General features: G+C 36.5%; 3 protein-coding genes across 4 annotated transcripts; 2 read left to right on the top strand and 1 right to left on the bottom strand.

Annotated features, from left to right (window-relative positions):
- The first annotated feature begins 3330 nt into the window (after positions 1-3330).
- LOC108995654 (receptor-like serine/threonine-protein kinase At3g01300) lies at positions 3331-7367 on the top strand. Of its 2 annotated transcripts, none has more exons than XM_018971247.2 (6): positions 3331-3744; positions 4571-4890; positions 4994-5129; positions 5581-5714; positions 5796-5919; positions 6579-7367. In XM_018971247.2, exons 1-6 carry the CDS (start codon positions 3612-3614, stop codon positions 7022-7024), a joined length of 1293 nt encoding a protein of 430 aa, XP_018826792.1. In that variant the 5' UTR covers positions 3331-3611; the 3' UTR covers positions 7025-7367. The 2 variants fall into 2 exon arrangements, with proteins under 2 accessions (XP_018826792.1, XP_018826793.1); XM_018971248.2 differs by having other exon boundaries at positions 3333-3732.
- Positions 7368-9861: 2494 nt separating this feature from the next.
- On the bottom strand, positions 9862-12366 carry LOC108995617 (U11/U12 small nuclear ribonucleoprotein 25 kDa protein-like). The gene is made up of 4 exons (XM_035683801.1): positions 11903-12366; positions 11562-11664; positions 11307-11406; positions 9862-10758 (listed from the first exon to the last, which is right to left on the bottom strand). Exons 1-4 carry the CDS (start codon positions 12042-12044, stop codon positions 10705-10707), a joined length of 399 nt encoding a protein of 132 aa, XP_035539694.1. The 5' UTR covers positions 12045-12366; the 3' UTR covers positions 9862-10704.
- Positions 12367-18852: 6486 nt separating this feature from the next.
- Positions 18853-21662, top strand: LOC108995593 (protein FAR1-RELATED SEQUENCE 5-like). The gene is made up of 4 exons (XM_035691371.1): positions 18853-19002; positions 19855-21131; positions 21264-21549; positions 21636-21662. Exons 1-4 carry the CDS (start codon positions 18853-18855, stop codon positions 21660-21662), a joined length of 1740 nt encoding a protein of 579 aa, XP_035547264.1.
- The last annotated feature ends 893 nt before the right edge of the window (positions 21663-22555 follow it).

Genomic DNA, 22555 nt, shown 5'->3' with positions numbered 1-22555 from the left:
TTTTGTTTTATTTTAGTTGAAACACCAAAAAAAGTACAAGCAATTAATAACATTGCATAGACTATCCAAAAGATGCTACCCACTGTCCACCGAGTTGGTATTGATAATTGGGTTAACTGCAATCACCCAGTTGTTGGATTTCAGACCATGGTGGAAACTGAAACTAGACCAGAAGCATCTTCACATCAATCATATATTCTTTAGGATACCATTCTATCTACCAAAGCCACCAATGGCATCTCATGACATGAATAGTTTCAAGCATGATGATGATGAAGATGATGATGTCTGGGATGCACAAGTGGTTCACTGTTTTGGGTTTTACCAACAGTAAAGTTTCAAAACCGGAAGGAAAATTTAAGTATTCCTTTGGATTTGAAACTCACTTCAACTCATCTTATTATAATATTTTTTTTTAAATTTTCATACAAAATATAATAAACAATTTAAAATTTTTAATTTTCAAAATAATAATAATATAAAAAATAATATTTTAATAACAATTTATTTAATTCATCTAAAATCATCTCAACTCATATCTAAATTCAAACGAGACCTAAGTTAAAATTAAACTAGTGCATATGAATGGTTCATGATAGGCTGATCTGGTTTGGGTCCTAGATTTGCCAAGTTTGCAGTTGCTTCAGTTCAATGAGTGTATGGTATATTTGCTTTGCACAGCATTACCTCTCCAAAAAAAAATCAAATGCCTCTAGACCCTTTTTCCTGCACCAATTATATGTCTGGGCAACTTTATACCCCCAGAAATAGGATATCTTGTTTGCCCATATGATGACCTTGAGTGGGCTTCACTGGTCAGTGTTCCAAACTCTCTCTCTCTCTCTCTCTCTCTCTCTCTCTCTCTGTGGTGGAGGCCTAGCAGTAGGACCCACCACTAAGTGGGGGCAATGGGTATCACTCCTTTCCCACAAGACCTTGTCAAGTTGTGCTAAGAAAAAAGAATAGGATCTCTCAGCAAGCATTGCTTTTCTTCGCCCAAAGCATCATAGAATACAATTTTGTTTATGGTTGATTGATGAAATGACCTCTCGCCAAGCACCCCCCCAATCCTCCATTCCCCACTCTCTTCCTCCTCCCTTTATTAACATAGCCTTTTGAAAATAACCCAACTATGATAAACCTGCTAATTCCAAACCCTATAGTAATGCATCTACATTCGTTGTCTTTAGAGAGAGATTGATGGGATTGCACTCAAATATGCTCTTGACTGTCTTTCTATTAGTTTTGACCAGCCCATAATATGACCAAGAATTGTTTAACTCATTTGACCCTTATTATGGAAAGCTTTTGAAGATAAAATTTCAAACTCCCTTGTATGGAAATCACTAAACACAATCTGCAGAAAACCAAATCCAGTGCTATAGCACAGACACGAACACATAAGCAAAGAAAGATCTGAGGCCAGAAAGTGAACTCAGACCCATAAGCTCATAGGAGCCAATTAAAAGAAAGAAAGTGCCAATTATATGTATGTATATATATATATATATATACATACACGATTCTGGTCTGGGGTTAGTTTCTTAGAACATCAAGCAATGAGGAGGAAAAAAACACAGTACGTGGTGCGTCATGCAACCAGCTGCAATATGTCTTCTGTTGCCTTTTTGAAAATCAAAATGCTTGCTCCCGTTTCGTACTTTGAACATTAAACGTAGTTGCTTGATATCAAGGCAGATTACTGATTGGCCAAGTGTGGAAACGTAGCTAAGGAAACTGGAGCAAATCCACCATTAACACTTTATTTGGTTCATATTCTTGATATAATTTGAATGCCATTAGATACTGATTTCAAGCAGGAATATTATTTTAATTTTTTATCTCTTATTTATTATTCTTTTTAGATCTAAAGCGTAAAACATCTGTTCTCAAGATCTTGGTTGTAGTTTTTATTTTGCCCCTTTATTCGGTGGGGGACAATACATCCGTACCCTCTCTAGTCTTTGGAACTATAATTGCTTTTTATTGTTGTACTAACGAAAATCTTGCATCCATCGGAATTCTTTGAATTTTAGAGAGAGAGAGAGAGAGAGAGAGAGAGAGATGTTATCTTCTCCATGCAATTTTTCATGACATTACTAGCCAGAGTGGTTATCAATCATAAAATTGTTATCACGTCCCCAAACCTTTTTTTTTTTTTTTTTCCTTGAGTTTCCTTGTTATGTAACCAAAAGGGAAGCCATATACACCTGAAGATGCTTTAGAGATAAAATCTTTTCTCAAGAAAGCATGTTTTATCTGTCATAAAATGTACGAGGAAGGGCATATCATTTCGTTAGAAAAGAAGAAAACAGAGAGAGAGAGAGAGAGAGAAGGAGACACAAAGTGCCTCGCATTTCTCTGAACTTTAATGGAGGTTGATGTAATTTACTTCAAAGAGAGAGGTAAAACAACAATTATTCAACCGTTGATTAAGTACTATTCTGGCCATTCTGGTCATTTTGCCAGACTTTTCACCATGACTGCAACCAACATTGCATAACTTCGCGTCACATACAAAGCATTACTTTTTCTATCTGGACTGAGTCAATGTGAAAAACACATCTCTAACATTATCAATATGTAGAGATTGAATCTCATATGATCTGTGTGCATGGTACCTTAGGACTCAACTAAATAACAATTTAAAAAGTCACTAAGCAAGTTTTCTTTCTGTTTTGGTGGTTTTACCATAGCGAAAAAAGAAGAAGAAGAGAGGTTCTAGTCACTCTTGTCTACACCCTCTCTTTATAAAGGATTTGATTCATGGAGCTAACTAACATGAATAACAGTTAAGCTTTTGGAATAAATTATAATTTTATATAGTATCATAGCAGAGATGATGAGTTTAAATCATAATTCTACATGTGAAGAAAATATTAATATGTAAAATAAATAATAAAATATATATAGTCTCATGAGTTTAAATTTTTAAGATAAATAGTAATTTTACATTACATATTACTAAGGAATAGTTTAAAAAAAAAAAAGAAGATATGTTGGGGACTATTTAGGTTAAAAAAAAAAAAGAAGATATGTAGAGTGCCAAAATGAATAATGCATTAAATAGGTTTTTTGAAGTAAGGATTGACTGTTTTCCTCGAAATGGTATTCAAGTATCAGTTAAGATGTCAGGAGAAAAATCTCTTTTTTCATTTAGTTAATATATAGAAGAAAACAAAAGAAACAAAAATATTCTTGAAAGCTAATTGATAGGTTGCCCTCAAGCACCAAAAACATTCTCAGACAATGTTTTGGGGAATTTTGTCATGTTAAAACAATCATACAAGAGACAGCATAATGTTTTTGGTAATTTTGTCACTTTAGAACAGAGAGAGAGAGAAAGAGAGACCCATTCCCATCCCCCACACAAAAAGTGGTGGGAAAAAAAGTTCTTTTTGTACACACTGCCATGATGGCGATGATGATGCCTGCAATCTCCAACAGCAGCAGCAACAACAACAATAACACTTCCTCTCCTTCACTTTCTACTCTTTTCTATACTTACCTCTTTCCCTTCTCCTCTCTTCGCTTCCTCATGGCTGATTCCTCACGACTCTCTCGCATCTCATGCAATTGCCCATGAATGGTAGAGAACCTGCAAGAGAGCTATGGAGAAAAAGTGCGGGTGCTGGGCTGTGCTGAGACGCGGCGTTAGAGGTGCCTGCAAGCCCACTGCTTCTAAAGACTCTGTCAATACGATCCCTCGTACTAGTCTAGTTTATGATGCAGGTATATGTATAGGTATCATAACAAGGTTCTTCTAATCTGTTTTGGAATTCAAGTTTCGTGCTTTCTACTAATTTTTGGATTTTCAAGATGCATAGAAGTTATTCCAGAAATGCTTCGTATGTGCCTTCATACCGGGTCTTCAATGGTTTTATTTTTCTGTGAGACACTTTCTACCTCTGTTTTTATTTTCTGGGAGAGGCTCTCTCTCCCTCTCTCTCGAAATCCTCAATTTCTCAAATGATTCAACATAGATCCTCTGGTGCCTGGATTTGAAAGTCAATTTAACACTCGCTTCTCCTGTTGTCTCTAACCCATCAGAAATTTGCATTCAAAATAGCATGATAAAACTCATTTGTACGGTGAAATCATGATGCATATGTGAAGAGAACAACAGATCTCAAGCTGGGTTTCTGATAATGATTCTATTGATATATTGTCTTTGAGTATTAGCTACCAGGAAACGTGATTTTTGTTCTGTCCGAGTTTTGACAATTGAAATTCTAGTAATTTTTCTTCCGGTTGCTGCATAATTATGTTCTTTGAATCATCCAAAGCCGCAGTGCTTAATTAATCTCTCTGAAAAGTTTACAATCTCTAGGTCACGAGGGTTTCGTTCCACTTGGCATCGCACCGTGTTCCCAATACGTGTAAAATTTCAGTACTTCTGCGTCCAGTCCAGTAGAGATGTTGGGCGCAAAGTTCACCCTCATTCTGCAGACTTTACATCTTGATGTTTGACTTCAAAGTTCAAAACAAGCAAATTTGAGGTGTCATGTATTTTATGTATGAAGGGCTTGTATATGAATCAGAATTTTTGACACTCATTCTGTCAATGCAGCTACTGAAACGCGTTATCTAAATGCCAGCAACAGAGAACTCTGTCCTCCAGGTGAAGCTCAGCTATCTTCAGAGAATCCTGTTCCGCCATCATCAGAAAGCAAAACTCCTTGCCAGCTGCTTCAGTTTTCTTTTCAGGAACTAAAAGCTGCAACTGGGAATTTCAGACCTGATAGTATTCTTGGGGAGGGTGGATTTGGATACGTGTTTAAAGGATGGATTGAGGAAAATGGGACAGCACCAGCGAAGCCTGGGTCGGGAATTACAGTTGCAGTCAAAAGCTTGAAGCCAGACGGTCTTCAGGGCCATAGAGAATGGCTGGTTAGTAGAATATCTGCTTTGGGTTAGTAGATTGATGTCAAAAAGAGATTTTTAATGAGAAGATGGAAATTGGGAGTATAACCGTGACACTTGCTTAATGCAGGCTGAGGTCGACTTCCTTGGACAGCTCCACCATCCTAATCTTGTTAAACTTATTGGGTACTGCAGTGAAGATGATCAACGGCTGCTTGTTTATGAATTTATGACCCGTGGAAGTCTTGAAAACCATCTTTTTAGAAGTGAGTCTAGTTGCAACTCATCTTGCTAAAACTTTTACGTTGTGGTGTTTATTAAAAAAAAAACGGCCATGAGAATTTTTCTGGCATCCCGGTTTTCTAAAATTTAATTAGAGGGGTCTGATTCGGTATGTAAGTGATCTTTTTCAAATATTTGTCTTCCACCCTTCTGTATCTAGTTTCTCTTCCTAATTCTTATAGCTGAGCATGTCATCTGAAAGGTTCTCATGTTTAAAATTGTTTTTTTTTTTTTTCCCTTTTAAGAGTATGGACCTCTATTGTTATTTTCTGAGTTCTTACTGCAATTCTACTGGATAAAAGATTGATGGATTATTAAATTAAGCATAATGCCTTCAGTTTATTGAGCAAATATAACTGCTTTCAGTGAATTCATATTTAAAATGCCGAACTGAATACTGTTAAAGAAATGCTGATTTTTTCAAAAACTTTGAAGGGACCATACCTCTTCCATGGTCCAGTAGGATTAAGATTGCACTTGGCGCAGCAAGGGGACTGGCGTTCCTCCATAATGGCCCTGAACCAGTCATATATAGAGACTTCAAGACATCCAATATATTGCTTGATTCGGTATGTCAGTAATGGTATTTGCAAATGATGAAGTTCAGATTTTTGTTGGATTGAGCTGTTAATATGGATTGTTTTCCATAGGAGTATAATGCAAAGCTTTCAGATTTTGGTCTAGCCAAAGCTGGGCCTCAAGGAGACAAAACACATGTTTCCACCAGGGTTGTTGGAACTTATGGATATGCTGCTCCGGAGTATGTAATGACAGGTAATATGTATGCACTGGTTTTGATGAAGTTAATTATTAATGGCCAGAGCTTAATAACAGGATATAGTGAGCGACTGGTATAACAACAAATGTGACGACTTCATGCACTGAAGTTGGTGATAAGCCTCTGTCATCTCTATAGTCAACAAGATATTCATTAACGAGGATGAATGGCTTCCACTTGGCCTGATTTCTAACTTAAGAACTTAAGAATTTGAAAAGCATATATTCCTTTTGAATGTGCTTGCATCAGTGCATGGGCACACAGCACATAGTTCAGAAATACTACAAAGCTGGAGTATTTAGACCTCTAAGCCATTTTGTTTTCTTATCTGACCTTGTATGATCATAAGTAGCTCATGAATACCATGTCATCCTTCAACAGCCATGTGAAGGTATTTTGCTAAATTCATAAAATGAGATGTTTCATATCAATCTGATCATGATATTGTTATCTACCATGAATTTAATTGGTTAATCCTGCAACACCAGAAATCTTTTAGAAATATTAGTTTGATGCAGTTCAAATGGTGGAAACTGATGTTTCAGGTCCTTAGCTCACAAGCAAGTCATCCCTTGTGTGTGTGTGTGTGTTTTTCTTGTACCATAAGAAGTTTGAGATCTAACAAATTATCCAATTTTATGTCTTTTTTTTCCAGGACACTTGACATCTAAGAGTGACGTTTACAGTTTTGGTGTCGTGCTACTCGAGATTTTAACGGGCAGAAGATCAATGGACAAGAAACGCCCTAGTGGAGAACAAAATCTCGTTGTATGGGCTCGGCCACATCTAGCTGACAAGCGAAAGCTTCATCAAATAGTGGATCCTCGCTTGGAAATGAGTTACTCTCTTAAAGGGGTGCAAAAAGTCTCTCAGTTGGCTTTCAACTGCCTCAGTAAGGACTCAAAATCCCGCCCTACAATGGATGAAGTTGTTAAAGTTCTGACTCCATTGCAAGATCTTAACGATCTTGCTATCAACCATTCTCGTCTATCCCAACAAGGGAGACGCAAGAAAAAAGATGGAACCCCACAGCTCACCTACAACCAATCCAAGAACATCAGAGACTCTCCACTGAACATTGGCAAGCAGCATTGTAGATGATGGGCAGCCAATTCTCCTGATTGGCTCAAGTACTATTTGATAAAACAAAGGCTCGCCGCGTGCCATCTCTTTCAACTGGGTAATTGTCACGAACATATTTCAAGCTTGTATAATTTTTGGGTGTTTGAAACTTGCCAGAGCAGCAGGGACAACGGGAGAGGAAAGGTACATCAGTTTTCCTTTTCCTAGGCCCTTACATTAGAGTGCTAACCATCAATTTAGAACATTCGTCGCGATTTGCCTGTGTTGTAATTGAGCTATATACTGTAATTAGATAAAACTTATCATTTCCAAGTTGTTCTTTGCAACCACCTGATTTTTCCAATTGCTTTGATTTCTGGGACTTGCATTCTTCTATAAGATGTTAGTTAAGGTATTATATACGCCTTCGTTTTCTTATTGGTAGGCAACTCTTGTTTCTAGTGGATCTTGATCAGAGAACCTTGCCCTGATTCAATTGATCTCATGGCATAAGAAGTGTCATTCAAGTCAGAACTCGCATTATAATTTCATACCGTTCCAGAAATTTACCAAATATAGCATAAATATCTCATTCATAAAAGAAAGCACAGCATAAATATATGTGGCATGTGGCATTTATTTTTCCTTAGCATGTTTTTTTTAAAATGTCAAATTAGCCTTAAATTCTTTTCTCCAGCAACGAGGAAAACGTCCAGCCTTTGTATCTTTTAGCTGTGCTATATATAAGAGCACTGGGATCTCTTTTAGTTAATTTTAGTCTTCTTATCCCGTTTGGATGTTGAATTGAGTTGAGATAAATTGAGTTCTTATGAATAGTAATGAGTTGAAATGGTGAAGTGGATTTTGTGGAGCCAACTTAAGATAAGTTTATATGTGTTTGAATGTTAAGATAAGTTTAGATGTATTTATGAGAAGTTGAAAAATGTTATAGGTCTCGCATGTAAAGAGGTGTTGAATTGAAAAAGGTTGTGGGTTCCATGTATAAAGAAGTTTTAAGTTTAAATGAGTTTAGTGATTTGAGAGTTGGATATTTAGATATTAAATTCAGTTTAATTATACCAACTGGAATTCTTCTTCAATATGTTACTTCAAGGCTTAACCAGGATTACTTTTTGTGGGACGTATCACTCTTTAGCTTAGCTTCCTTTATTGCTATCAGCTGGTGAACAACATCAATTATACCCTTGCCAAGCAATTCCCCAGTACTTGAGAGTGTCGACGTCTTCTTTGTAATGTTTTCACGCAAGGAAACAATAAAGGGTCTCGATCTCCTTAATTACCTCGTTACAAAAAAATAAAAAAGGAAAAAGAATAAGTTGAAAGAAAGAAATTAGCATGCACTTTGGTGAATATTCCCCCAGCTGGGAAATTATAAATTGAGACAAGCTGCTAGCATGCTGCATGCCTTTATTGTGCAAGTCCTGGTACGTAGGTCAAAGATGTGCCTTTCAAATGAAGAAATGTCGATCGAGTATAGTCTGGTTGAACAGTCCGAATTGTATCGATCTTTCAAAACTAATTAAAGTATGTTTAATTGCCTCCCTTTTGCATGATTGTCGGATTTTGTGTGTTTTCTTTTGGTGAAAATGGTTAGACATGTCGACCCTTGCATGATCTACTTTTTTTCCCTTTTTTTTTTCTCTCATAGGGTACGTACAGATCATCATAATGATCGATCTGCTATTGCAAGAAGATCAGTAAGAACTATATATATATATATGATATAAGTCACCTAATATCGTGCTATTACGTGACCATTAGCCATCATTTCAATTGCTACCCTGACGTCATTAATTTCATGATATTAATAAACATCCAGCTCGATGCAGGTGTAATCATGACCATATTCAAAATTAAAACATCGGAAGCAGGCAACATTAATACAGCTCGATCGGTGCCCTACCTGGCCTCCAGCTTGTTGATCATGGAAATTTCAAGCAATTTTCTTCAAGCTGTGAGTCTACGAAATAAGTTGGAGAATTAAGGCGTAATCCAGTGAGAGTCCAACAAGCTAATTATTAGTTTCAATTGGAGAATATATAAATATATATATTCATATATCTCCTAATCCAGCAACTTCTATGGTACGGATGTACCGAGCAAAGTAACTCCATCTTGATCAGAGAACCTTATCCTGATTCCTTTTAGAAATTGCTCACCGCTCCACCAGCCCATAATATATATATTTCTATGTAGATTATTCTTAGAGTCCTACCTAGCTCATGAAGACTTCATCTGGCAGGGGGTTGTTTTGATTAGCAAGAAATTAGATGGCAATGGTCCTAACGGATGCTAAGATAAATTAAGGCCGATGCGATGCTCTGATCTCTTGAAAACAACAAAGCCGGCCCCCTTGAATTGATGGTTTCAATGCATTCATTTATTTATTTTTGCATAAAAATATCGACTTGGGCAATTTATGGGCATGAGGGCCTCCTCACGCACGAGAGCGCGCAGATCCAAACTAGGAGAACAACAATGAAGCACTTTGAGATCAGGGAGATTATAAGGAGTATTGTTATTATATACTATGTTGAGAATGATTCTCATAATTTTATGCAGCAGAAGTACTTCTCGATCATCTTGATGAATAAGTAGTCTTAAAGATGTGATGATCTATGATGATTATTGCTTTATGATCAATGAAAATTTTAAGCAAATTATGCTGTTCATGAGTCGATGACCAAAAGAAGTAATTAAAGATCAAGTGTTTGAAATACTATAAATGCCTTCGCGAATAGTAATTTAATCGACTTGCTTCTATTTCCGAATCAAATTAAATATATATAATCTTTGACTAGCTAGCTAGTGCTCGAACGTACCAAGCACTTAGCAGTAGTAAGCCTAAAAAAAGTAGTAGAAAATTGTAGTCAATGAAGTATTTGGTGGATGCCAGAACCATTTTGTAAGCCTAGCGATAAAGGGTCTTCCAAACATGTTTATTGCTCTTAAAACGTACGTACGTGTACGTAGTTTCGCCCCAGCAGTACTTCGATCTCCCGTGCGCGCAGCTCATATACTCAGCTGAGGATATGATCATCATTAATGGCGACCCGATCGATCGACCCTCGTGGTCGTGTACAAAGCCCTCCGAAAGGACCAGTCACTACGACAATGTATTGGTTTTTTTACTACGTACCAAAAATCTATGTCCATAAAAGCATATTTCCGTTGTAGTGAATCCAGCTAGCTAGGCTAGCTAGTTGCATGCAGCATCTTCGTGATCTGATCACTTCTTCCTCGCACCGCGCGCAATTTGGAGCATGAAGAACATGCAGCCTTGAAGAAGTTTGCCAATTTTCAATCACTTGAATTCCAGATCCTGATCTGAATTAGCCCCTGCCATAGATTTCATAAAAATTGGCGATTTGAAGTAGCATTTGTGATGATCTTCATGAACAGTATTCTCCTTACGATTCACCTTTGAACTTATTTCTCTCTTCATCTGGACCCTAAACTCAACCTCTAGAGAATCATGATCGATCATCTTTCATCCATTTTTCCATTTCCGTACGTACTCGTGCCAACTCATGATGATAGAGAATGGCCTAGAAGCTGCATGCTTTAATTTCCACAGTACACACATGATATGAACTAGTAGAGGCCGACTAATTCATGATGTGGATCTTGTAGAGAAGACTTCAAAAAAGCTGTGCATATATATATGAAGTGATCATTCTGCCAGATTCATCCTACCCCTACGAGCCTTTTTCCTGGCCATAGTTAATTGAAAGATGCCGGACAAAATAAATCTGTTTGTTCCAGAAAAAAAAATAAAAATAAAGATAAAAATATTAGCCAATTATAAAAAGCAAGCATATCATAGGCCAAAAAGGGTAGGAAAATATCTAATCAGCAATTGATCTAATATGATCCCATATGCATTCACATGAGTAAATTATTGTGATACAAGCTCGATCAATCCGTGCACTCCATTCAAAAAAATTGGACAAATCTAAGATTCGCATAAAAAAAATTTATTTTTTAATTTATAATATTGGGTCCCATTTTTTTCAAGAGAGTACGTCATGAACTGTATTGAGACTTGTACACCTTAAAATTTTATCTAGTTTTACTCAAAATTAATATATATATATATATATATATAAGTAATCAACATTCTAAACAATATGTATAGAAATATTTTTCTATTTGCAGCTTAGAAAGGAATTAGCATCAGAGAGTACGTTTCAAGAAACCATAAAATATCCTTATATAATTAAGTGGCTAGCTAATATATATTCTTAAACTCCCAGTACCAGCAGGAAGCTAGCTAGGTGAAAAATATATAAGCCTGCACCTGATCCTCATCCTTGATTCCATACAGTCGGATATATGCTTTATCATCTACTAGCTTCTGACCTTGGTAGCATAAGCAAAAATGAGTCCATACATGAGTCCTGTACACAAATATTAATGCTGTTTTTAGAAGTTTTAAAAATTTAAAGTTGAGAGTATTAATTTACCATGACGTTGTTCCAGAGTATTAATTACATGGATAACACACACACACACAAACAAGATCAATGACAACCATATATATATATATATATACCATGAAATCTGAATTTCTCCATGATCATCTGGTGAACGACTGAAAACCTCCTCCACTGCCTCTTTCAGTTCTGCTACTGTCGCCGTCCTTTCAACTAGCAATTCTGCTTGACATGCATTAAAATTTTTCTAAATTGTAATTACATTCAAAATTAACAATCTTATACGTACATGATATATAAATACATGCATATTCTGTACTCAAACATACACGCATGCATTAAACTGCATACACAGGTCCGTCCCAGCTACATGCATGCATGCATGATGGCATGATCATTGTATACATGATAATATTTCATGAATATATATACAATCATGAGGGGAAAAAAAAATCTTTACCAAAACAGGAGCCATCCAATTTGAGAACAGAGAGTTTGAGCGGCTGTTGAGGCAGGCTTTGGTATGAGAAAATCTTCCAAACACTCAGTGAAGAGATGAAACGCCACCTTCCTGTGCCTCCGGAGAGTCCTTCCGGCCTCATGATGCCCTGATCAGTACGTAAGTATATATTACGCCAAAAAATCCGATTCCTACCTGCAGCTAGCTTTGATATACCATTCCAAAGAAGATTTTCTGATTTTTCATTTTAGAGCCATATATAATATATTTTATCTTTTTCCTGATCAGAGCCCGAATTAATTAATTGATGGACAAAACCATTTTTTTCTTTAGCTGGCAAGGGTTAGGGTTTGGGTCGTGATCTTGGCCGCTTTACACATTCTATGACTGTGAGGAATTCAGAAGAGGTCAAAGAGTCAGAGAGACTTTGTATTTTCTTTCTTTGTTGGTTGGCCAGGCTTTGAAGACGGAGACGTACGGTTATATGTCCAATAGGGGGACAATATTAAAGTTCTAGACGTACATTTTCTTTGTTTAACTTCTTTTTTTTTCCTCTTCTCTTTCTTTACGAAAGTGTTTAGACTATAATATTATAGCTATATATTCATGTATTTGACAAAAAATAGTACTATGACCACGATGACCAATCAGAACATGTTATCGTGTTACAAAATTAATTTTAAATTAACTTAATTAATTATGGACAGATCGAAGCTAGACGTTAAGAATAAATTAGACATAAGATATATACATGGGGCATGCATGCATGAATAGATTCGATAGGCTAGGAAAAAATCTTTGGCCGGCCCCCCAGATCCGTGAAACTACTTCTATTTTTTAATTTTGCTTAATTTTTAGTTGAAAAGGAATGAGACTTTAGCTCAAGAAAATATTATTTATTTTCTTTTTTAATCCTTTGATAACAGGTGATGATCAAGAAACGACGAAATGATCATGGTACATGGTTAAAAAATATGAATAAAATTCCTCTTAATTAGTTCAATACTTATGCACACTAAAATTCAATGATCCTAATTAATTACCATTCAACAAATTAAAAAGCCATTGTTTTATAGATAAATTAGAGCAGAGAGAGAGAGAGAGAGAGAGATTTCTACTTTAGAAACTGCATGCAGTATACGTTCAGAGTTATAACACGACTATGTACATTTCTTTATAACAGAAATTATTAAAAAGTGAAATAGATCAAATGTTTTAGATACAAAGAGATTTCATATAAGTAAATTTATAAACTGACGAGATTTGATGTAATATATATAAAATTACTTTTATTATAAAATACGTACTAGATCTAACATATATATCATATGAAGTCATGTCAATTTGTGGATTTACTTTTATAAGATATCTTTCACATGGTGTAACACTTCCAAAGTGAAATATCTTGAAGATCATCACTTGTTGATCAAGATATCATTTCGACGGAATATGGGTTTCTACAACTGAAATAACTGCTAATAATGCAATTAACATACAATAGCATACACACATTTTAAAAAAATACACATATAATATTTAATTACTTCCAAAGAATATGGAAAACTAATTCTGGTCTCATGATCATTAAGACAAAAAAAAATAAAAATTGCCATAGTATGCAAAAATGTAAAATTGATCGAATATGAGAGCAGCTAAACCATGCAAGGTCTGAAGAGAAACCGATCAGGCTGGGATCGAGAGGGAAAGCAATTGATCGAGGAACTGATCATATTATTGAAAGTGATATTGGCGCGGCTCAATCTGAAATGTCTCTTACGACTTGCACTCGTAAAGTAGTCATCGGATTGAACCTCACCAACATCGCTTTCTTTGCTCCCCAAGCATCCACACCAACGTCCTCTCTCTTATAGAAAAGAGAGCACAGCACAAAGCAAAAGTTCTAGCTTCCTCCATGAATGCATGCCGATCTTCTGATCAAGCCATGTGGACTAAAGAGTTTGCAGAGGTCTTGTGGGCTTTTCATGCTCGCTGGCCAGCCTGGTAGCAGGTTAGCAACCAGAAAGGAAAAAAAGCACTTCACTAAAGAATAGTACGTACCAGATATATATGGTCCCATTTTCAGCCTAAAGAGATAATTTTGTTTATACCCATGGTAGGGAAGTCGCTGCCTGGTGGAGGAAGTCAGAAGTGGTTGAAGGATAATGTGTAATTAATGGTGAAGTGGGATCTCCAAATCATGATTTATATTGTGCAAGCAAATCGTGTCATTTTCAATGCATGCATTTGTTGTGATTATGTCCTTTCGCTAGCTATAAGAAGGATCGATGCTGATGATCAGAAAGAAAACAAGAAGGAAAAGTGCATATAAAGTTCTAATACTGTTCAATATATATTAACCCCAGTAGTGGGTCTTCGAATCATTATTGTATTTCTATAGATCAAGGCTCTGATGCATGACATGATACGGGTTACACACACACACACACACACACATATATATATGTAGCTCCTAAAATAGTGACACATGCAAGACACTTCCAACATATGTATGTATGTATATATGTATGAATGTGTGCATGTCATCAATATATACATATATGTATGTATGAAACAGTAATAACAGAAAACAACCAAAGTATGAAAGCGGGTTTCAAAAAAGAAATGCTTAAATATGAAGCTAGAACAGGCATTTGCTTAGAATTAAGTACTATGATCCAAAGAGATATAATGACCATGGTCCACACATTTTAAGCCACAGAAACATTAACTGATCTACATTGAGGAGATCAATATGAGAGGGAGGGAAAGTATAACTAAGAATGACCATCGCCATGAGAGAGAGAGAGAGGAATGGAGTACTGAAGAGCAAAGGGTGGAAAGGTAGAGAATGTATACTGGTAGGTTCTGCCTCGGGATGGGAAGGTGAAGAAGGTGAGTGGAATGATGTCATGGGGGAGCACAACTTACTTTAGGGTTTGCCATGCTTAATTTGTACTCAATGAAATCAAACTCCACCTTCTTGCGCATGCACCTGAAATATTCTCCACCTGAAAACCCAAACAACTCCTTTTCATTGTACTGCTATCTTTTTCCATTGTTATTCTAACCCTCACCTTTTTGTATCATGCTTGTATCTGAATTATTTATATACTGCAGAGAATAAGATGGTTGGCTTTATTTGTAACCTCTAAAAACAGTTTTTCCAACAAACCCCATCCACTCGAATACAAAAATGAATTTGTATGTGAAAATGGAAAATAATTTATCGTACCATGCCCAGTTTGTAAGTGATCAGACATTCAAATTTAACTAGAAGTGAAGCTATTCAGGTATAAAAAAGGCCAGGGTTATTAGCTTTTTATAAATAGTATCCCTCGTCTAAACTAAAGCACCGAGATTATACCATCCGAGGTAGGATGTACGTACAACGTAGTATTAGGTTCCGAAATAGCTATTAACAATCTATATCACTATATGTAGAAGCAAAAGATGGTCAAAGTACGTGTTTGTCTTTGCCTTTTCGTTTGGAGAGAGAGAGAGAGAGAGAGTGAATCTTGGGAACAGGAGTGCAGAATGTCAGCGAAGGGGATTTGTCTGGAAAGAAGTTCGGGAATGGAAGGGTTTACGCACAAAGTTGCTAGCTTTCACAGACACATTTTAGCACAAAGCAAAGGGGCGAAATAGGCAACAACCCAAAGCGGGGACACCGGCGCTAAAAAAGCCCTGCCTTGGGCCTGCATTAGGAGACATTGCCCTTGGGTTTTGCTTGCCCTTTTCTCTTCACCACCCCCACTCTTTCTTTTATTCAAAAAGGTCCACTTTCTTATTCTCCTTCAAAGATTTTTGGGAAGTGCAAAAGACTCTTTTATTAAAAGGGCTTTTTTTTTTTAATAAAAAAAACACTCTATTCCCTCTCTTTCTTACACACTCATGATTTGAGGCGATAAGTTCGCGTGCCACCACCCAAACAGATTCCCCCACGCCTTAAGCCATTGCATTTTTCCTTCTTCTTTCTTCACCAGATCCTAGGACTCCCTTTCACTCAAGTCTTGGTCTCTCCTTCTTAGGACTGTAGACTGAGGTCAAAAGCTGGCTCTTCTTCTATAGCTTTCTAAATGAACTTTAATAAATATTGTATTTTCAGTCCCATGTGTGTCGTTTGCAGCAGAATTATGCATTGTGGTTATCTTTGAAACTCTTCATTAAAGAGGGACAAAAAGACACCCACGTTCTACCGATCATAAGTGAGATTTTCTTAAAGCTCAGCGGGCCATATTGGCCTAGCCCCCTTTTAATAGAGAACATGCACTTTCGTATGTATCACTACTGTATTTGATTCACTTTACGAATTTGCTCTTTTTATTTATTGGTCTTATTTTGTTTAATTTGTTCGAATATGTTGTTGTCATGCAGTCTAGAGCTAGAGTTTTTTTGTTTCTTGCAACTATTTCTTTTTTCTTCTGCATGTTTGAAGTGGTCATTTGAACTTTCTTGACCGTTCTCTTGGCGGATCTCTCGGAGAAATTGGTCGTTGGAGATGTAATATCTCTCACAGACATTTTGCCATGAAATCAGGGTTGAGGAAATGCAAAGATATATAAATTTATTGCAATGTGGGGGAAGACTGGGGGTGATGGGTAATGTTTCAATCCTGCATGGCAATTTGGCCAAAGTCACTTGTCAGCTTGTGGAGACAAGAACACGTCTTTCTTCACAAGCTCCAGTTGTTGTGCCCTCTCTCTCTCTCTCTCTCATAGTACCATTATGCCCTACTGTCACTGTAAATATGATGCTCCTCTGTTCACATATGCTGATGCAGGATGCTTAATGCTTACCTCCTCGAACCTCCCAAATAAATTTTCTCAGCAACAAGTGAATGGAAAATGCTTTTTTCACTTTCTAAAAGGTTGAAATAATAAAGGCCGAAATAATCCACAAGGTCATAAATGGTTCACCCATTTTTGGGACATAAATTCACCGGAACCAACCCATCTGACTTGACATAACACTAACTAACCAAAAGACTAATTTCCTGTAAACTTGTCCGCGCAGACAAATATCATGATGCCTGGAGGTCCAGGCAAAATGACTCTTAAAAAGAACTGAAAAAATGAGAGAGAGAGAGAGAGAGAGAGAGAGAGAGAGAGAGAGAGAGAGAGAGAGAGTCTAAACACTTTGATTACCATCGCATTTGGATGGAAGTTAAATGACAACACAATTAAGCCGAATATTTTCTTGGCCAAAGCTGTAATGCAAAAGAACAGCCTAATCATGCATATTTATTCATTAATTTCATGCATCTGAGGATTTTTCTTTTCTTTTCTATTTCTGTGTAAAGTATGTATAAAATGTCTACTCAATATTCAATAATAACAACTAAAAGGAACAAACAAGATGCAGGTTTTTCAAATCCTATTCACCAATGTAGAGGAGCTGGCAAAGCTTTTGTTCAACTCACCATCACCCATCCCCCCAGCCCTCCAAATGGCTCTTTTTCTTTTGCTAGAGCGTAGCTAGAGCCCTCGAATAAGACCCCCAAAATATTCTCGAGTAAGATAGACTTCCTAAATTTATTTTAGAAAAATTATATTTTTTACCCACAATTTACCTATTTTTCCATTTAAACTTTCAATTCTGCTAGGTACAAGCCATTCTGCGTACCACTTGTGCACCGAGAGATGACATGGCAGAAGCAGGGGCATTTAAGTAAATTTAGAAAATAAAAAGAAAAGGAAAACCCAGTCTCGTCTCCCTCTGTTTCCCTCCCAGCCCGCATCTCCCTTCCCAGCTCACTTCCCTCCCTTCCCACTTCATATAGTCGCTCCCCTCTGTCTCTCCAAATCTCTTTCTCAACGAAGCCTTCCCCAAATCTCTTCATCTGCACGCGATGGTGAGATTGATTTGAAGTAAGTGTACAAAAACACATTTATTTATTATATTTTTGCAACAAAAATTTTTTAGAGGGAAAAATGTGAACTATCTGAATGTACAAAAAAAATAGCATGATTCAGTGTTAAAACCCTCGTAAAAATGGGTTAAATATAAGCCATGATGAGTGAAAAAGAGAGGAGCTTTTCCTCTAAAAGAGTTGCCCACCGTGGAATGAACTAGTATGTGTTAGATGGGCTGGTGAATTCATATTTTTCTATGTGATGCGCACTTGTTATGCCCGCATGCTTATGGATGTCATGCCTTTTGCTTCTTTGAATAATGTTTCATATTTTCTCTGCCATGCCTCATGCTTCTTTGAATATCCTGTTTTGTTTCCCAGCTATGGGCTACTCACTGCCAATGTTTCTTCTAGAGAGAAGATTACATCAAGCTTAAATTAGGTAAAGGATTTCCTTGAATGAGAGAATAATGCTTATTATTGCCCATAATCTCACTTTGATATGCCTTTTAATTGTGCTATAGGCTATTGGGAAAATCACTTCTAGAAGAGTCCTGATTCCTCAAAATCTCACTTTGATATGCCTTTTAATTGTGCTATAGGCTATTGGGAAAATCACTTCTATAAGAGTCTTGATTCCTCAATACCTCCTTACTAATGAACTTTCATTTCATTATGGATCTCATAATTGAGTTGGAAATCATATTATGGCAACGTTTTCCACAATATATCTTGATTGAAGGGTTAAAACGATTGAAGAACATAAAAACATCACATGACTGGTGGGAAAGGGGAAGTAGAGCTGTCAATGAAAAATTAGTTGTTTAAAGTTCTATCTATGTTTAGCATTTCTAGAATTTAGAATATCAACTTGTTATGAACTTAGTTTGAGATTTTTAAGAAGTTTCAAATATTTGAAGTTCTTTTTTCCATTGCTTGGATTTGGAATCCCAAGTATGTTAAAAGCTTTGTCCTGTCTATTTAGTGATTGTATTGGATTAATTTCCAGTTTACACTCTTATTCTTGTGCAGGACATTCAAGCACTGATCAACAAAATTAATAAGTCTATAGTGGCTCCTCTTCCAACAAAGTATTCTAATGGAGAAAGGGAAAGAGCACGCATCTCCTATCACACCTCCTACCACAAATCCATCAACAAATTCATCAAATCAGATGATACCAAGACCATTTTATACATATTTTTCAACACCTCCTTGCATAGATACATCTATCAATCCTGCAACTGAGGTATTATGAATTTAAAAAATTTTGAGCAGGCCAGCCAATAGATTTAATTTTGATTTTGATCTATCTTTAGACCATTTTAGTTTGAATTGTTATATATATAGATATGAATTAATTGGAAAAATAACATTAGATGCTTTCTTTTTGAGACAAGAAAGTAGTAGTGGTAGGTACTGCTTGTAATTGGTTGAACTAGTACGTGTGTATATATATGAAAGTAGTAGTGGTAGGTACTGCTTGTAATTGGTTGAACTAGTACGTGTATATAATTAGATGCCTTATATTATATATATATATATATATATATTTATATAATTGGTTGAACTAGTACGTGTGTATATATATATATATATATATATATGAAAGTAGTAGTGGTAGGTACTGCTTGTACTGCTTATAATATATATGAACAATCATTAAGAGAATCTTAGCTAATGAAATAGATTTTTAATTTTATTTGATTATAATTAATTATTACCTATATATATATCATGTTTTGTAAGGATCGATCGGTCGATCGCGCGCATTAGGTGATTGAATTAATGTATACATAACTTGTTTTATATTAATGTCTATATTTATTACTACATTTTTGGTTAATTGTCATTATTGATCTACATGTTAGGTGATACCAATGTCTTTTTATCCAGATTTCTCAAGCTATATGCATGAGGGCCATAAACCAATGCCACATGCTTAGTTCCCACCATTCTTACCTCGTCCTAGTGCCAACCCAATTCCATAGACTTGTCAGGTGATGAGTTAAATTTTTAAGTAGCGTACGTATTTTTCAAAATGCTTAAATAATCCAAAATATTGTTGTCAGCTGAATGTAATTTTTTTTTGGGATTTCAGTCATCAACCTCCTCTCCGATTGGTTTAAACACTGCAAGCTCAAGCCATGTGGAAGAAATTCAAGAGCCAACACCTGACTCGAGGGAGGTTGAAACTTTGTCTACGCCCTCTGAATCCAAAGATGACAATGAGACCGAGACAGAAATTGCAGTGCATACTGAAGGGGGGGCCGATATCATTGAGGAGCCGAAATTGGGAATGGTGTTTAACTCTGAAGAAGAGTTAATTTCTTACTATAAAAGCTATGGGAAACAATGCGATTTTGAGATAATGACACAAAGGAGTCATAGGTTTGAGAATGGGAGGCTCAGATATATCACATTGGGTTGTGCTCGTGGTGGGAAGGCACAGAATCGGACCACAAATGTCGCTCGACCACATCCGACATCAAAGATAGGCTGTAATGCAAGGATAAATGCTACGTTTTTTGAAGGTGTGTTGAAGTTTTTGACTGTTCACAATACCCACAATCACGGACTAAGTCCACAAAAATCGAGGTTCTTCCGCTGCAATAGAGAAGTGAGTTTGTCTGTTAAGAGAATGTTAGATACAAAGGATCAAGCTGGTATCAGAATGAACAAGAGCTTCGCCGCTCTTGTGCAAGAAGCAGGTGGGTTTGAGAACTTGTCATTCAATGAAAAAAATTGTCGTAACTACATTGACAAGGCATGCCACATTCGACTTGGGAAAGGTGGTGCTGGAGCCCTCCATGAATATTTTGCTAGGATGCAATACAAGAATAATGGATTCTTTTCACTACTGGATATAGATGATAATGGGAGGTTGAAAAATATATTCTGGGCAGATGCACGGAGTAGGGCATCATACAAATATTTTGGTGAAATTGTCACGTTTGACACCACCTATTTGACAAATAGGTATGGGATGCCGTTTGCACCATTTGTTGGTGTAAACCACCATGGACAGTCAATCCTTTTGGGGGCAGGATTGATTTCTAATGAGGATACAGAAACGTTCACATGGTTGTTTCAGAGTTGGTTGAACTGTATGGATGGTGAAGCTTCAAATGCTATTATCACAGATCAAGATAGAGCCATGAAAAATGCAATTGCACTTGTCTTTCCGAATACCCGACATCGATTTTGTTTATGGCACATACTGAAGAAAGTACCTAAAAAACTCGGTTCACATGGTGCATACAAAGATGGGTTGAAAAGTCAGTTGCTTAAGTGTGTGTATGACTCTCAAACAATAGAGGAGTTTGAGAAATGTTGGGAAGTGATGATTACAACATACAACTTGCAGGAGAATGCTTGGTTGCAGAGTTTATATGCTGAGCGTACCTATTGGGCACCGATATTTTTGAAAGAAGTTTTTTGGGCTGGAATGAGTACAATCCAACGAAGTGAGAGCATGAATGCATTCTTTGACGGGTATGTTCATGCAAGGACAAACTTAAAAGAATTTGTTGATCAATTCGATAATGCATTGAGGAAGAAGATTGAAAATGAAAATGCGACTGATTTTCACTCATTCAACGTCACAATTCCTGCAGTCTCTATTTCTCCACTTGAGAAGATATTTCAAGCCACATACATCAACTCTAAATTTAGAGAAGTTCCAAAAGAAGTAATAGGAATGATTGGTGTTCTTCCAACTCTACACCGGAAGGATGGTGTAATTGCAACGTACCATGTAGAAGATGAAGTTTGTGTTGATGATTTCATCAAGGAGGTAACCCAAACGGTGTATTTTAATGAGGCTGAAGTTGATGTGAAGTGTTCATGTGCACTGTTCAAAATGAGAGGGATATTGTGTAGACATGCATTAGCCATTATGAGAGTTAACAAAGTGAAAAAGGTGCCAGAAAAGTATATATTAGATCGATGGAGGAAGGACATTAAAAGGACATACACTTTTATACGAAGTACTTATGACTCAGTTGATGCAAGGCCAGAAGTGAGCAGGTATTCACGTATATTGAAGGTATGTCATTTTCTTCTTTTCACTTTGTGACATTCACGTTGATTTTGTTGGTCGTGGTTTGTTACGTGGTGGGATTTTGACATTCTTTTTTTCTTCTGAACTTATAAAAAAAATATTAAAGGTATGCTATGACGTTGCCACAAATGCAGCGTCATGTGATGAGCATGCTAATGATATGATAGATAAGTTACATGCAATGAACATCGTCTATCGCACGAAGAAGTCGCCCCAACGACCCTTGGAACATGTTGCAGATACAACTGTCGATGCACCTACAGCTGGGAATTCAAAGAAAGTCCTGAGTCCCCTTGTAGTTAGAGGCAAAGGGAGACAGCCATGCCTCAGGAAAAAATCAATGATTGAGAGAGTCAAACCCACAACCAAGAAGGCTACTCAAAAGGAAAAACGTAAACAGGTCAACTCAGTGTTTCATTATGAATATTTGATATTTTTATCTCTTCAATATTTGTTTGTTAGACTTCATTTGGTTTTTTATTGATCTGTAGCCACATGGAAGAGATATCGACAGGGTTGACACGTGCATAAATTTATTTGGGCAAACAAATGTTGGGACACAAGAGAGTGTTGTCTTTGAGGTAGTTCATGATTCTATTGTCTTACTTTTTTATTCTAACTTTTTTTTATTGTTTTGAAGTTCACAATATGATTCTAACCCATACACTTTTGTATCTATTTTTAGCATTTTCAAAACACTACTAAAGTGTTGGACTTTGGTGAAACCCAACTTGGGGAT

Source organism: Juglans regia, chromosome 1 (genome assembly GCF_001411555.2).
Source record: "Juglans regia cultivar Chandler chromosome 1, Walnut 2.0, whole genome shotgun sequence".
Classification (NCBI taxonomy): Eukaryota; Viridiplantae; Streptophyta; class Magnoliopsida; order Fagales; family Juglandaceae; genus Juglans; species Juglans regia.
The sequence above is the reverse complement of the archived record's forward strand: the minus strand, read 5'-3'. Positions and strand labels throughout refer to the sequence as shown.